This window comes from Furipterus horrens, unplaced genomic scaffold (assembly GCF_987537825.1).
Source record: "Furipterus horrens unplaced genomic scaffold, mFurHor1.1.pri manual_scaffold_2, whole genome shotgun sequence".
NCBI classification, from domain to species: domain Eukaryota; kingdom Metazoa; phylum Chordata; class Mammalia; order Chiroptera; family Furipteridae; genus Furipterus; species Furipterus horrens.
In genome coordinates, this window is record NW_028327172.1 from 46,522,558 (window position 1) to 46,535,836 (window position 13,279).

At 43.2% G+C, this 13,279-nt stretch overlaps 1 protein-coding gene and 1 pseudogene across 3 annotated transcripts in view; both read left to right on the forward strand.

The window, feature by feature from the left end:
- The window catches only part of POLD3 (DNA polymerase delta 3, accessory subunit), a 53,005-nt gene that overhangs the window by 35,360 nt on the left and 4,366 nt on the right, over nt 1-13,279 (forward strand). For all 3 annotated transcript variants that reach the window (XM_090265467.1, XM_090265468.1, XM_090265469.1), the window contains 3 exons: nt 1,220-1,326; nt 7,198-7,301; nt 11,898-11,976. In XM_090265467.1, the coding sequence (XP_090121593.1) occupies nt 1,220-1,326; nt 7,198-7,301; nt 11,898-11,976 (290 nt within the window). The remainder of the gene's footprint in view (nt 1-1,219; nt 1,327-7,197; nt 7,302-11,897; nt 11,977-13,279) is intronic.
- LOC150018486 (ubiquitin carboxyl-terminal hydrolase CYLD pseudogene) lies at nt 8,400-11,795 on the forward strand (annotated as a pseudogene).

Consider the following 13,279-nt stretch of genomic DNA (forward strand, 5'->3'; position numbering starts at 1 on the left):
CATCCTTATCACCAGTGTTTTGAACTCTGCATCTGTTAGATTGGCTGTCTCTTCATTGCTTAGTTCTCTCACTGGAACCTTGATCCGTTCCTTCTTTTCGGCCATAATTCTCTGTCTCCTCGTTTTGACAGGGCCCTGTGTTTGTTTGCCTCTCTGTCCTAGGTCAACTGTCACTCCTGTTACTTATGGGCGAAGGCTTAGGTATTCATTAGTACAGGGCGACTCATTTCGCTACGTTATGGCACTGTATATGAGGGAGGGGTCTGAGAGGGAACAACGCCACTTGCTGAGCACTCGCCCCTTTTCCAGGCACTTCTCCCACTTCCGTATGGAACTGGCACCTCTCTAGCTGTTGCCCTGGCCATCGTTCCCAGAGTGGGTGGGTCTGCAGACCTTCTAGGACCGTGGTGGCCCTTTAAACAAGCAGACTCTGCTGAGAGACCGGCAGTCTCTGCCTCTGCTCCAACATGCACTGGTCTGCACAGTCAGAAGCAATGAGGCTTGATTTTCCCCGGTGCTGGGACTGTGGGCTTCAAGGTCTGGTGAGGAGCTGGGAACGCTCCCCAGGTGTCCCTCCCAACTTTTTAAAACGTGTGACTGCATTTTCTGCTGCCCTGCTGCTGCCACCACCACACCGCATCCTCTTTGCCCCGGCTCCACCCCTCCTACCCGTCTAGATGAGTATTTCTTGTTTATATCTTTGTTTGTTGGGCTTCCATGCAGCTCGGTTTTTCTGAAACTTCTGGTTATCTCTAGTTTTGAGGTAGTTGTATTCTTTCTTAGTTGTGGAGGGAGACGCAGCATGTCTGTCTACACCTCCATCTTGACTGGAAGTCTAGAACAGTATTTTCTTGTTATTTACATCCCTAGTGTTTATCAAAGAGCCTTGTATATGTAGGTAGTGGTTGCTTACCTAATGTGTGTTGAATTATTGAAATGCCAATAGGGGAAGTAAAAATTAAGGAAGATTCTCAATAACCTGGTAGTAGTTTCCAGCATTCTGTAGAGAGCTAGAGAAAATTTTTATTTTGGTCACCCCATGAAGTAACCTACTTACTTGTGGTCAGTTAGTCTTAAAAAGAATCCTTATTAGTCCTCTTTGACTTTTATATTCTCTGGAATTAAAACCATGAGTTCTGAAGCAAGACCCATAGTAGCATATGAATACTTAGAATTTTATTTTGTGTAACATGCTTAAATTTTTCCTGGATGGCCACAGGGGGAAGCGAGTGGAGTTGTCTGATGATGAGACAAAAGAAACTGTAAACCTGAAGAAAAAGAGGAGAAGACTCAAACTTCCTGAGTCTGATAGCAGTGAAGATGAAGGTGGGCATTGCTATTAATTTTTGGTTAGTGAGATTATCTGTCAGTTCAGGCTGCTGTAACAAAAATACCATAGACTGGGGCTTAAACAACAGAAATTTATTTGTCACAGTTTTGAAGACCGAGAAGTCCAGAATCAAGGAACTGGCTGATTCAGTTCTTGGTGAGAGCTCCTTTCTGGTTGGCAGAAGAACACCATTTTTTGCTCTATGCTCACATGGCAGGAAGATAAACCTCCTTTCTCGTGTCTAATAAAGGATTAATCTCATTCATGAGGGCTGTACTCTCATAACTCAGTTACTTCCCAAAGTCCCCTCTTCCAAGTACCATCACATTAGGGATCGGGGCTTCAACATAGAATTCTGGGGAAACAAAAACATTCAGTCCACAGCAGGGGTCAATTTTCATTATGATGCTCAAAGAGCCAATAAGTAATTTATTATGGGTCACAACAACACTAGTAATCCTAGCATTGAGACACATACAGCACCTATTTCTGTTTAAGATCTACTTTAGCCTTTGGACCAGAACTGTAATTTTCTTGTAATTTGCCAAAATAACAGATACAAAGGGAAAGAAGATAAGGATTGTTAACATATATCATCAAAGATTTTTATTTATTTTTTAATTTTAGTTTTAAAAATTTTATTTTTCAATTAGTTTACATTCAGTATTAGTTTGTATTAGTTTCAGGTGTATAGCATAGTGGTTAGACGGCCATATACTTTACAAACTAGTCCCCCGATACTTCAAGTACCCACCTGGCACTGGGCATAATTGTGACAATATTGACTATATTCCCTGTGCTATACTTGACATCCCCAGGACTACTTTGTGACTCCCAATCTGTAGTTATTAATCTCTTCACTGTTTTCACCCAGTCCCGCAAACAACACCGCTACTGCCCCAGCCTCCCTATTTGCTCCCCAGCAACTATCTGTTTTCAGTATCTATGAGTCTGTTTCTCTTTTGTTTGTTCATTTATTTTGCTCTTTAGATTCCATGTATAAGTGAAATCATATGGTATTTGTCTTTCTCTGACTTATTTCACTTAGTATAACACCTTCCAGGTCCACCTATGCTATTGTAAGTGGTAAGATTTCTTTTTTTGGGGGAGGGTGGGGCGCCAAGTAATATTCCACTGTATATACGCACCACCACTCTTTTATCTACTCATCTAGTGGTGGATACTTGGGTTTCTTACAAGGGTGCATATATTCTTTTGAATTAGTACTATTTTGAGTTTCTTTGGATAAATACCCAGAGTAGAATCACTGGGTTATAAGGCAGTTCCACTTTTAATTTTTTGAAGAAACTTCATACTCTTTTTCCACAGTGGCTGCACCAGTCTGCATTCCCACCAACAGTGCACTAGGGTTCCCTTTCTTCACATCCTCACCAACACTTGTTTGTTGATTTATTGTTGAGAGACAGTCTGACAAGTATGTAGTGATATCTCATTGTGGTTTTAATTTGTACTTCTCAGATGATTAATGATGTTGAGCATCTTTTCCTATGTCTATGGACCCTCTGTATGTCCTTTTTGGAGAAGTGTCTATCCAGGTCCTCTGCCTATTTTCTAAAGGAAAATTCCCAAGTGTGTTGACAAAACAACCATCAAGGAACATTCTGACCAGTTAAGAGCTGAGAAAATAGAGGCAACTCTGTGCAGAAATATGGGAAAATCACTTAGGAATATGTGTTAATTAGAATAGTCTTTTACCTATTTCCAACCAGTCTTTGAAGCCATGAGCGTAATGTACATTAAAAAGGGAAACTAGGTACTCTGGTATTATTAGTGAAGGAGCAGCTCTAAGTCAAGGAATTACTGTGGTTGATTGAACACTCATTACATACTTTTGAAATAATCTCTGAAATTCTGACCCTTAGCCCACAAAAATTATACCTGTGGGTGACTAGAAATATGAGTGGGGTTATTTAGTTTGGAAAGGAGTGAGAAGAAATGTGATGGAGATGGACAGCTTATAGTAACAGATGATATAGAGCAGAGGCTCTCAGATTTTTTCTCTGGCAAAGATAATTTTTGGCATCTGACTAAATTTATAAACCTTGGCCATTTTACTCCTAAATTTCTTTGTCTCAAAGCCAGTGGGATTTTATTTTAAACCTTTCCACAGTCTCTAACTTATTATTGTTTTATTTCTGTTACACTCAGTATGTGCTATTAGTTTAGTATGTCATCGTAAGCTTGAAGTTAGCAGATGAGCAACAGGAGTGGAGGAAGTGGCAGGGACTTTGGAGTCAGACTGAATTTAAGTCTTACTTCCACCACTTACTGTGTGACACTTTAGACACATTACTTAACTTCTTCAGTTCCTGTTTTCTCATCTCTAAAATGAGGACGTTATTAGAAACTGTGTAGCTTTTTGTAAACATCAAATAAGATGACGTGTCAAAAGTGTTGGGACAGTGCTTGAAAGAGACTAGGTTTTCTTATTACCCCCGCCCCCCACTTTTCCTTTTGAGTTATTCAATAAGTGACAGTAGTAAATACATTTGCAGTACCTTCTCTCAGAAAATTCCCTTCAGCTTCTTGTCCTTGACTCTCTCTCTACTTAAGAGACTATCCCTTTCTCCCCTTCCTGGCAGAGTCATAAGCACCTTTAGCAATTCTATATATGCTCTCTCTGTAAAGCAAGACAAGACTGGATCCCAAAAGAGATAACATTAAGAACGTCTACATTGCTAGGAATACATAGTTTTAACCAATATGTTTAAATCTTTAGCATTTTCAGTCCTTGCAGATTGCTTATGGAGAATGTTAAGCAAATGATCTCCTTTTGAAGGGTAAGATAGGTAGTAAAAAAATTTCCTGGGAAGCGAGGAATGATTTCCAGGAATTCTAATTATCAGTCTCTGCCAGAAAACTGATAAACAGTGGTTACCTTGCTGGATTCCTGAAATTAGTTTTGCCACAGTGGTATTCTGCTCCCCGAATTGCAGATTTGTTACGAATATACAGGGTTGGGCAAAAGTAGGTTTACAGTTGTGAGTACATAAAACACAGTTTATTCTTGAATTATTAATTAATTATTATATTATTTTCCACAGAAACAACTATAAGTTTTTACCCCATCCTATATTTAAATTACACCAGTGCATCAAACATTCCATATCTTATGTCACTAAAAGTATATTCAAGTATAATAGCTTGATAATTAAGACTAAGGCACACAGACATGAAATCTAGTATATGAATGGGGCAAGTTTTTTTTTTAAATCTCTGAATGACCCTCAGTTGTTTAAAACAAATAATAGTAATAGTAATAATGACTTTGTGGGGTTGTTATGAGAATGAATGATTAATGTTTGTAAAGCCCAGAAAACTAGTTGTTTTCCCTATTTCTTTCTTAAAACATTTTATTTTTAAAAAATTTTAAAGTAATACCTATATACAATTTCAAAAATCAGATAAAACAAATTTTGTAATAGATGGGAACCTTTCCTATCTGACTTATCTAATTGATGCTTCTGTCAGCTTCCTCCGTCCACCTTCCGTCTTTCAGGGACTGATTGAAATGTCTTAGTCATGAAGAGCTTTTTGCTCCTCTTCTGTTCTCTTCTTTGGTATGGGGGGGAGGGGGTTTACAACATTTCACTCCTTTATTATTATGTTTCTTTCTGGGGGTGTGGGGCAAGGGGGGTATATGCTGAATCTTTCTTGACCAGGAAGCCCCTCATCCCAAATTTAGTTCAGAAAATGATTGTTTTCCTTTATTTAAAAAAAAAAAAATTGTTACTATGTATTCAATGCCAAGGAAATCATGATACCCACCCATGCCTCTATGGAGCTTCGAGTCTGGAGGGGGAATCTGGATAAACAGCTCCAGATAGCACAGTGGAGAAAGGGGTCTAGAGGGTGCCACTAGGACTATGTGTTTGCCTTGTTTCATCAAGGGGTCGCAGAACTGGAAATAGAGTAAGTACTCCTGTTTATTACAGTAGTCCCTTGCTATAACGCGGTTCACTTATCGCGGCCTCACTGTATCACAGGATTTTAAAAAATATATTTAATTATTTATCGTGGATTTTTCGCTATATTGCATGATTTTGTGGTCCTGTATAAATATGTTGTTAAAGTTACGTAGGTTTAAGAGTGTAGAATAAATGTAAGGTTCCTACTTCGCGGGGGGCTCTGGAACGTAATACTCGCCATAAGTGAGGGAATACTGTACTGAGTACTCAAAATTCCTTCTTTGTCTTCCTCACTGCAAAAACTTTCCTCCTATCACTGCAATACAATATGGCACAGCTTTCTTTCTGTTTTTTAAAAATATTTATTTTTAGAGAGAGAGGAAGGAAGAAAGGGAAAGAAACATCAATGTGTGGTTGTCTCTGGGGCGCCCCCAACTGGGGACCTGGCCCACAACCCAGGCATGTGCCCTGACTGGGAATCGAACCGGCACCCTTTGATTCGCAGGCCGGCGCTCCTACTGAGCCACTCCAGCCAGGGCTGGCACAGCTTTCTTAACAGCTATACCTTCAGGAAAAAAATGGGTGCTTGGTTTTGTGGTTTATCTTTTCTTTTGCTTGCTCAAGTGCCCATCAGGTTCTAGCCTCCCACAGCTGGGTTAATAGATGGACCACTTTTTTTTTTTTTTATGTGTGTCTCTTGTGACCCAGGGCTTATAAAGTTTTGGGGCCCATTTCATACTTGAAATGTATAATTTATTGTTTCATTCTGGCTCTTTAGGTCATTTGGCCTTGAACCCTCCACTGTCATAACTTTTAACACTGACCTAATCAGTTGGGAGGATGTTAGATCCAAGACTTGTGCTAGGAATTTGAATACAGCCAGGAGATTCAGGGAGCAGGTATGGCTAAGCAGCTACCCAGTCCCTTGACCAGCAATTTCTTTGTGGTAATTAAGCAATAGGTCAGCTGAGGATTTTCACTCCCCTCTCATGGGCCTTATACTAAGACTACTCTTTCTGGAACCATTCAGAAATGATGGGACCCCTCTGGCGATGCTCTCTTCTCTGGTGATACCACTTCCATAGCAGTGTTTCTTTCCTAGAGGTGTTCTCAATATAGCAAAATAAGCCTCATCAGTGGGGCAGTCACTGGAAATAATTCCCATATAATATATTAAGCCGGTCTTAGTTGTTCGAGCTATAATTATGATCATTTCAAAGACGATCCCCCCACCCCCCAAAGCTGATGCTCTTAACATCAGCTGGAAAGTTTCAGCCTAACAAACATCTCAGGTGATTGCAAATAATCCTTAGACCACAGTCACAAAGACTGGCATGGAACATTTGGTATAATCTTAGATTATTTCCCTTACTTGATCTTAAGAGAAAATGTCTGGTCCTGAATGATGAGGTAGCGTGGGAAAGTTGGAGCAGTAAGGCTGAGGAATCAGACTGACCTGGGTGTAAAACCTTCTGACACAGTTGCAAGCTCTGTGACATTGTCAAGCGAACCTCTCTGGGCTTCTGTTTACTCAAGTCTAATGTGTGATTATGACTCTCTTAGGATTCTTATGAGAATAAAGTGAAACAATGTAAATGATACACATGACTCATGGTAGGCGATCAGTAATACTTATCAAACAATTTCATACCCTAACTTATTTGTAAAATACAAGGTTTAGCTAAGGTACACTCTAGCTCTAATGATTCTTGATTCTCTAATTTTCTTTGTGTAAAATTAATAATTTGTATATTTTAAAGATAAACATGTATAGATATATACATAACTGCAGAGTCCTTGGTTGTCAGGAATTACTGCCTACAAAATGTCCTTTGCTGGACGTGGAAACTTAAGAGAGCCAATGGGGAAGGCGATGTACCAGATAGTGCCGTTTTAGTTCTGTTATCTAAGCTTGTTTCATAATTTCCGTCACACCAGATTCTCCTGGGGCCTGTGAAGCTGAGTCACCATCCCCACCTCCTCCTGCGTCTCCACCTCCTGAACCAGGGCCGATCGCTGAACCAGAGCCGCCTCCTGTCAAGGTACAGCTTTACTGGGATGGTTGCCTGTTCCTGCCTTCCTCTTCACCCGAGGATCTAAAACTACTGTTAAATCTGTTCTCTGCTGTATACTTCACAAATGCCAGTAGATGGCTCTTGTCTCATTCTGCTCTCCTATAGGTCCTAAGAATGGACATTCTCTGTCTCTTACTCTGAAGTGAGATTTTAGCTGTAGGTCACAGTTTCAGGAAGATTGCAGAGGTGGATCCTGGGAGCCGATTCTGCTACCCAACTCCCGTTGGAATTGTGCAAAATGATGCCTTGCCTGCATCAGAGCAGCATGTGAAAGAGATAAAACAAACAACTTATACATGTTGTTTACTGTTCCTGAAAAGAGCTGGATGAGAACAGCTGGCAACAAATTGAGAAATTAGTTTTGAGTGATCTTTAGCTGCATCTTGTCTACATCTATTAGGGTAGATAATAAAGAGTTGAGAAGATGACAGCTTACAGTTTTCTTTTTTCTTTATAACTGTTGTTTTTCTTGAATTCATTGTATTAAGACTCATTTAAATTTTGTGTTGATTTCTTCATTAGCTGAAGAGGAGCTGGGATTAAAGGCCAGTGGGGAAAAAGGAAAGTAATGCCAGTCTGAGACTAAATTAGATGGATGTAATGTTGCAGTGTTGAGGCTAGAATAGCAAATATCTACAGCAAGAGCCGATTCCATGGAAACCTCTAGTCTGTGTGCTCCCTTAATACCTGCCTTGGCCCCTCGGTAAAGCCCTTACCACAGTGGTCTGTTTTCTTTGCCTCTCTTCTCCACTAAGGTTCTTGTCCTGTTGGTCTTTTTAACCCATGGTGCCTGCACTGCTCAACAAAAGTATTTTGACGAATGAACACAGATTTTTTTGTTCCACATGTTACTTTTCTCATTAATAATGAAATGTCAGACCTGCACATACAATGAGCATAACTTACCTGTGGGGCAGGGCTGGTCCTCTAAAAGGAAATGGTAGGATTCCTCATTCAGCTTTTTGTCACTGTGGAATATTGGAATTGTTTGTTGTAAATTAAGAAGGGGGGGACAGGTGGGGGTGGGCCCAAGTAGCATGTTCGGCTGTGCATGGGCTGCGAGTGGGAGTTTCCACCTTTCTGCGTGAGGATGGTTGTGACCCAGCCCGCAGTTCTGTAGTGGAAGGGTGCGCTCCCCTGAAACAAGGCATCTGCTCTGCCGTCCCTTTACAGCATGGACATCAAATTGCTAAAAGCAGGCCTTGGGCCCCTCACTGGATTTCCTTTCTGCGGCTTTCCCACGAGCACCCCAGTGCCCTTTTTTCTGAGTTAATACTCTGGACCTCATGTCACAATGAGCTCCGGCTTATGGAGCCAAGAAAAAGCTGCTGCGCCCTATTGGGAAGAGCGGGTCTTTTATTTGCTTCTCCAGGAATGCAGTGTCGCAGACAAACAAACGCAGAAGCTCCTGAAGGTGCCCAAGGGGACCATAGGGCAGTACGTCCAAGACCGCGCCGTGGGTCACGCGCGGGGCCCCGCGGCCAAAGGCAAGAAAAGTCAGATTGGATTAAAGCTCCTAGAGCAGCCGCATGCAGTTCTCTTTGTGGATGAAAAGGATGTGGTAGAAATCAATGAGAAATACACAGAGCTGCTTTTGGCCATTACCAACTGCGAAGAGAGGCTAAGTCTGTTTAGAAATAGGAACAGACTAAGCAAAGGCCTCCAAATAGATGTGGGCTGCCACGTGAGAGTCCAGCTGAGGCCTGGGGAGGAGAAGTTCCGGGGAGTTGTGCGCTTCCGTGGGCCCCTGTTAGAGAGGACAGTGTCGGGCATATTCTTCGGAGTAGAGTTGCTGGAAGAAGGTCGCGGCCAAGGTTTCACTGACGGGGTATATCAAGGGAAGCAGCTCTTCCAGTGCGATGAAGATTGCGGAGTGTTCGTGGCGCTGGACAAGCTAGAAGCCGTCAGCGACGAGGGCAGCGGGCTGGAGAGTGACTATGCGGGACCAGGGGACATGGCGCAGGCGTACCTCCCCCTTCTGGAGATAAATGCCAGGGTCTCTGAAGCTCGGGGAGACTGTGGAGTCGGGAACAGTTATATTCTGTGATGTTTTGCCCGGAAAGGAAAGCTTAGGATATTTTGTTGGCGTGGACATGGACAACCCCATCGGCAACTGGGACGGCCGCTTTGACGGCGCGCAGCTCTGCAGCTTTGCGAGCGTCCAGAGCACGATCCTCCTGCGCATCAATGACATCCTCCCAGACAGCGTGACGCAGGAAAGGAGGCCTCCCAAACCCACCTTCGCGTCAAGAGGTGTTGGGGACAAAGGTCCGTCCAGTCACAATAAACCAAAGGTTACAGGATCTACCTCAGACCCTGGAAGTAGAAACAGATCTGAAATATTTTATACCTTAAATGGGTCTTCTGTTGACTCCCAGCCACAATCCAAATCAAAAAGGCCGTGGTACACCGATGAAGTTGCCGAAGACCCCGCGAAGTCGCTCACGGAGCTGTCCGGAATTTGGACAGGCCTCGCCGCCCCCGCAGCCGCCGCCCGCGAGCTCGCTCTCCAGCGAGAACAGATTCCACTCACTGCCCTTCAGCCTGACCAAGGCACCCAGCACCAACGGGAGCATCGGCCACAGCCCGCTGTCCCTGTCCGTCCAGTCCGTGATGGGCGAGCTGAACAACGCCCCTGTCCAGGACAGCCCGCCCGTGGCCGTGTCCCTCGGCGCCTCGCACGGCCTGGAGGTGGGCTTGCTGGCCGAAGTCAAAGAGAACCCCCCTTTCTACGGGGTGATCCGCTGGATCGGTCAGCCGCGGGGCCTCAACGACGTGCTGGCCGGGCTGGAGCTGGAGGACGAGTGTGCGGGCTGCACGGACGGGACGTTCCGGGGCACCCGGTACTTCACCTGCGCCCTGAAGGAGGCGCTCTTCGTCAAGCTGAAGAGCTGCAGGTCCGACTCGAGGTTCGCCTCCCTGCAGCCGGTGTCCAACCAGATCGAGCGCTGCAACTCGCTAGCCTTTGGAGGCTACTTAAGTGAAGTTGTGGAAGAAAACACCCCACCAAAGATGGAAAAGGAAGGGTTGGAGATAATGACTGGAAAGAAGAAAGGTATCCATGGTCATTACAATTCTTGTTACCTAGACTCGACCTTATTCTGCTTGTTTGCGTTCAGTTCTGTTTTGGACACGGTGTTACTTCGACCCAAAGAAAAGAACGACGTAGAATATTATAGTGAAACTCAGGAGCTACTGAGGACAGAAATCGTTAACCCTCTGAGAATATATGAATATGTATGCGCAACAAAGATTATGAAGCTGAGGAAAATACTTGAAAAGGTTGAGGCCGCCTCAGGGTTTACCTCTGAAGAAAAAATCCTGAAGAATTCTTGAATATCTTATTTCATCATATTTTAAGGGTAGAGCCGTTGTTAAAAATAAGATCCGCGGGTCAAAAAGTACAAGATTGTTAATTCTATCAAATTTTTATTGGAAAAAATGAGAAAGTTGGAGTTCCTACAATTCAACAGTTGTTAGAATGGTCTTTTATCAACAGTAACCTGAAATTTGCCGAGGCACCGTCATGTCTCATTATTCAGATGCCTCGGTTTGGAAAAGACTTTAAACTATTTAAAAAAAATTTTCCTTCCCTGGAATTAAATATAACAGATTTACTTGAAGACACCCCGCGACAGTGCTGGATCTGTGGGGGGCTGGCCACTTTCGAGTGCAGGGAATGCTATGAGGACGGGGACATCGCGGCCGGCAGCATCAAGCAGTTCTGTAAGACCTGCAACACTCAGGTCCCCCTTCATCCCAAGAGACTGACTCATCAGTACAATGCCGTGTCGCTCCCCAAAGACCTGCCAGACTGGGACTGGAGGCAGGGCTGCATCCCCTGCCAGAAGATGGAGCTGTTCGCCGTCCTGTGCATAGAGACGAGCCACTACGTGGCCTTCGTGAAGTACGGCAAGGATGACGCCGCCTGGCTCTTCTTCGACAACATGGCCGACCGCGACGGTGGCCAGAACGGCTTGAACATCACGCAGGTGACCCCGTGCCCAGAAGTGCGCGAGTACCTGAAGATGTCCCCGGAGGACCTGCACTCCCTGGACTCAAGGCGTATCCAGGGCTGCGCGCGCAGGCTGCTCTGTGACGCATACATGTGCATGTACCAGAGCCCCACGATGAGCCTGTACAAGTAGCGCCACTGCCCCGAAGCGCTCGGCCCGGTGGGCGGCCTTGCTCGGCGTCCAGCGCCCGCAGTGGGCGTCCTGCTGGGGATGAGCCTTCCGGAGAGCATTCCTGGGTTGAAAACAAACTGCTTTTGTGTTACTGAAGTATTTAATAAGCATTTTGCACTCTAGAAAGTATGTTTGTGTTGGTTTTCTAAGAAGTCTAAATGAAGTTATTAATAACTGAAGCTTTAAGTTAAGTGCATTGATTATATATTTTTGGAAGCATAAAATTTTAATTGTGACAGTTTTAACCTCTTTTAGTCCATTGAGAATGTAAATAAATGTGTCTTTATGGACCAAGAAAAAAAAAAAAAAAAAAGAAGGGTTTCTTTTTCTCTGATTTCATTGGTCACCTCAATGTTGTAACCTCTGGTCTTTTTAGATCTTAAGTGGAGAAAACAAAAGAAAACGGAGGCGAGTGTTGAAATCTAAAACCTTTGTGGATGAGGAAGGCTGCATGGGTAAGAAAAATTGGGGCTCCCAGTCCAGAGACAAAGTTCCTACCATGGAGGGGCACCTCTCTAGAGCAGCGTGCTTCAAACTTCAATGGCACGTGACCCACCCCCAGTGGAGCCTTGCTGCTTCTGTGGCCCACACTTCTAAGGAGCACAGTATAGAGACCACTACAGCTAAAGTTAGAACACCTGGTTCTCAGCTGGGCCATACACTATAAAAAATAAGCTTTGAGATCTTGGACAAAAGTTATGTCACCTCGTGCGGGGAGTTTCTTGATTTATGGCATGGAGGTAAATTTCCCATTTTGCCTACATGTGGGATTGTCGTGAAGATTCAGGTGAGGTAATACATCTAAAAACACTTTCAAGGAGGAAATCAAAATACCAACTTAAATGTTATCGTAGATGTTGAGAAATATTTGGGTTCTTTTGTTTGTTTTTAGAATGGTCATTTTATACATTTGAACAGTGGAAAAGAAGCTCATACAGATAATTAGACTGAATAGTGTCATGAGTCTTTGGTATTTTGTTCCGTTTGTTCTTCAGAGAGGTTTGACTCTTCCAAATCACTTCCTTACTGTTTCCCGTTTGTAGGCCATGTTAGGTAAAAAGCATGTGCTTTTAATGGAGGCCTAGAGGGGAACAGAATTCAGGCTTTGAAACAACCCAAGTGTCTATTGACAGATGAATGAATAAAGAAAGTTGTGGGCAGGGTGTCTGTGTGAGTGTAAAATGGAATATTCTTTAGCCATAAAAAAGAAGAAATCCTGCCATGTGTGACAACATGGATGGACCCTGAGGGTATTGTGCTAAATAAAATAAGTCAGAGAAAGAAACAAGTACTGTATGATCTCATTTTCATCTGTAGAACCTAAAAAAAGGCAACTCGTAGACCAAGGGATCAGGTTCGTGGTTTCAAAGGCAGGGGGGATAGGAAAAAGGAGGTCAAAAGGTACAAACTTCTAGTCACAAGAAAGTACTAGGGATGTATGTACAATGTGATGACTGTAGTTAACACTGTTGTATGATACATATGAAAGTAAAGAGGATATCTGAAGAGTTCTTCTCACAAGAAAAAAATTTTCTTTTGCTTTCTCTTTATTGGGTTGGTCAAAAAGTAGTGCTTAATTATCCTTAAGTTCATTCAAAACAATTTTGTTCAGCTGTCATATCAGCGTACCTTAAAAAAAATCAAATTAGTGAAATTTTGAGCAGCTGTTTTAAGATTGCAGATGGAAGAAGATACCCAACATTTTCGGCGTGTTATGCTTTATTATTTCAAGAAAGGTAAAAACAGAGTTGAAACACA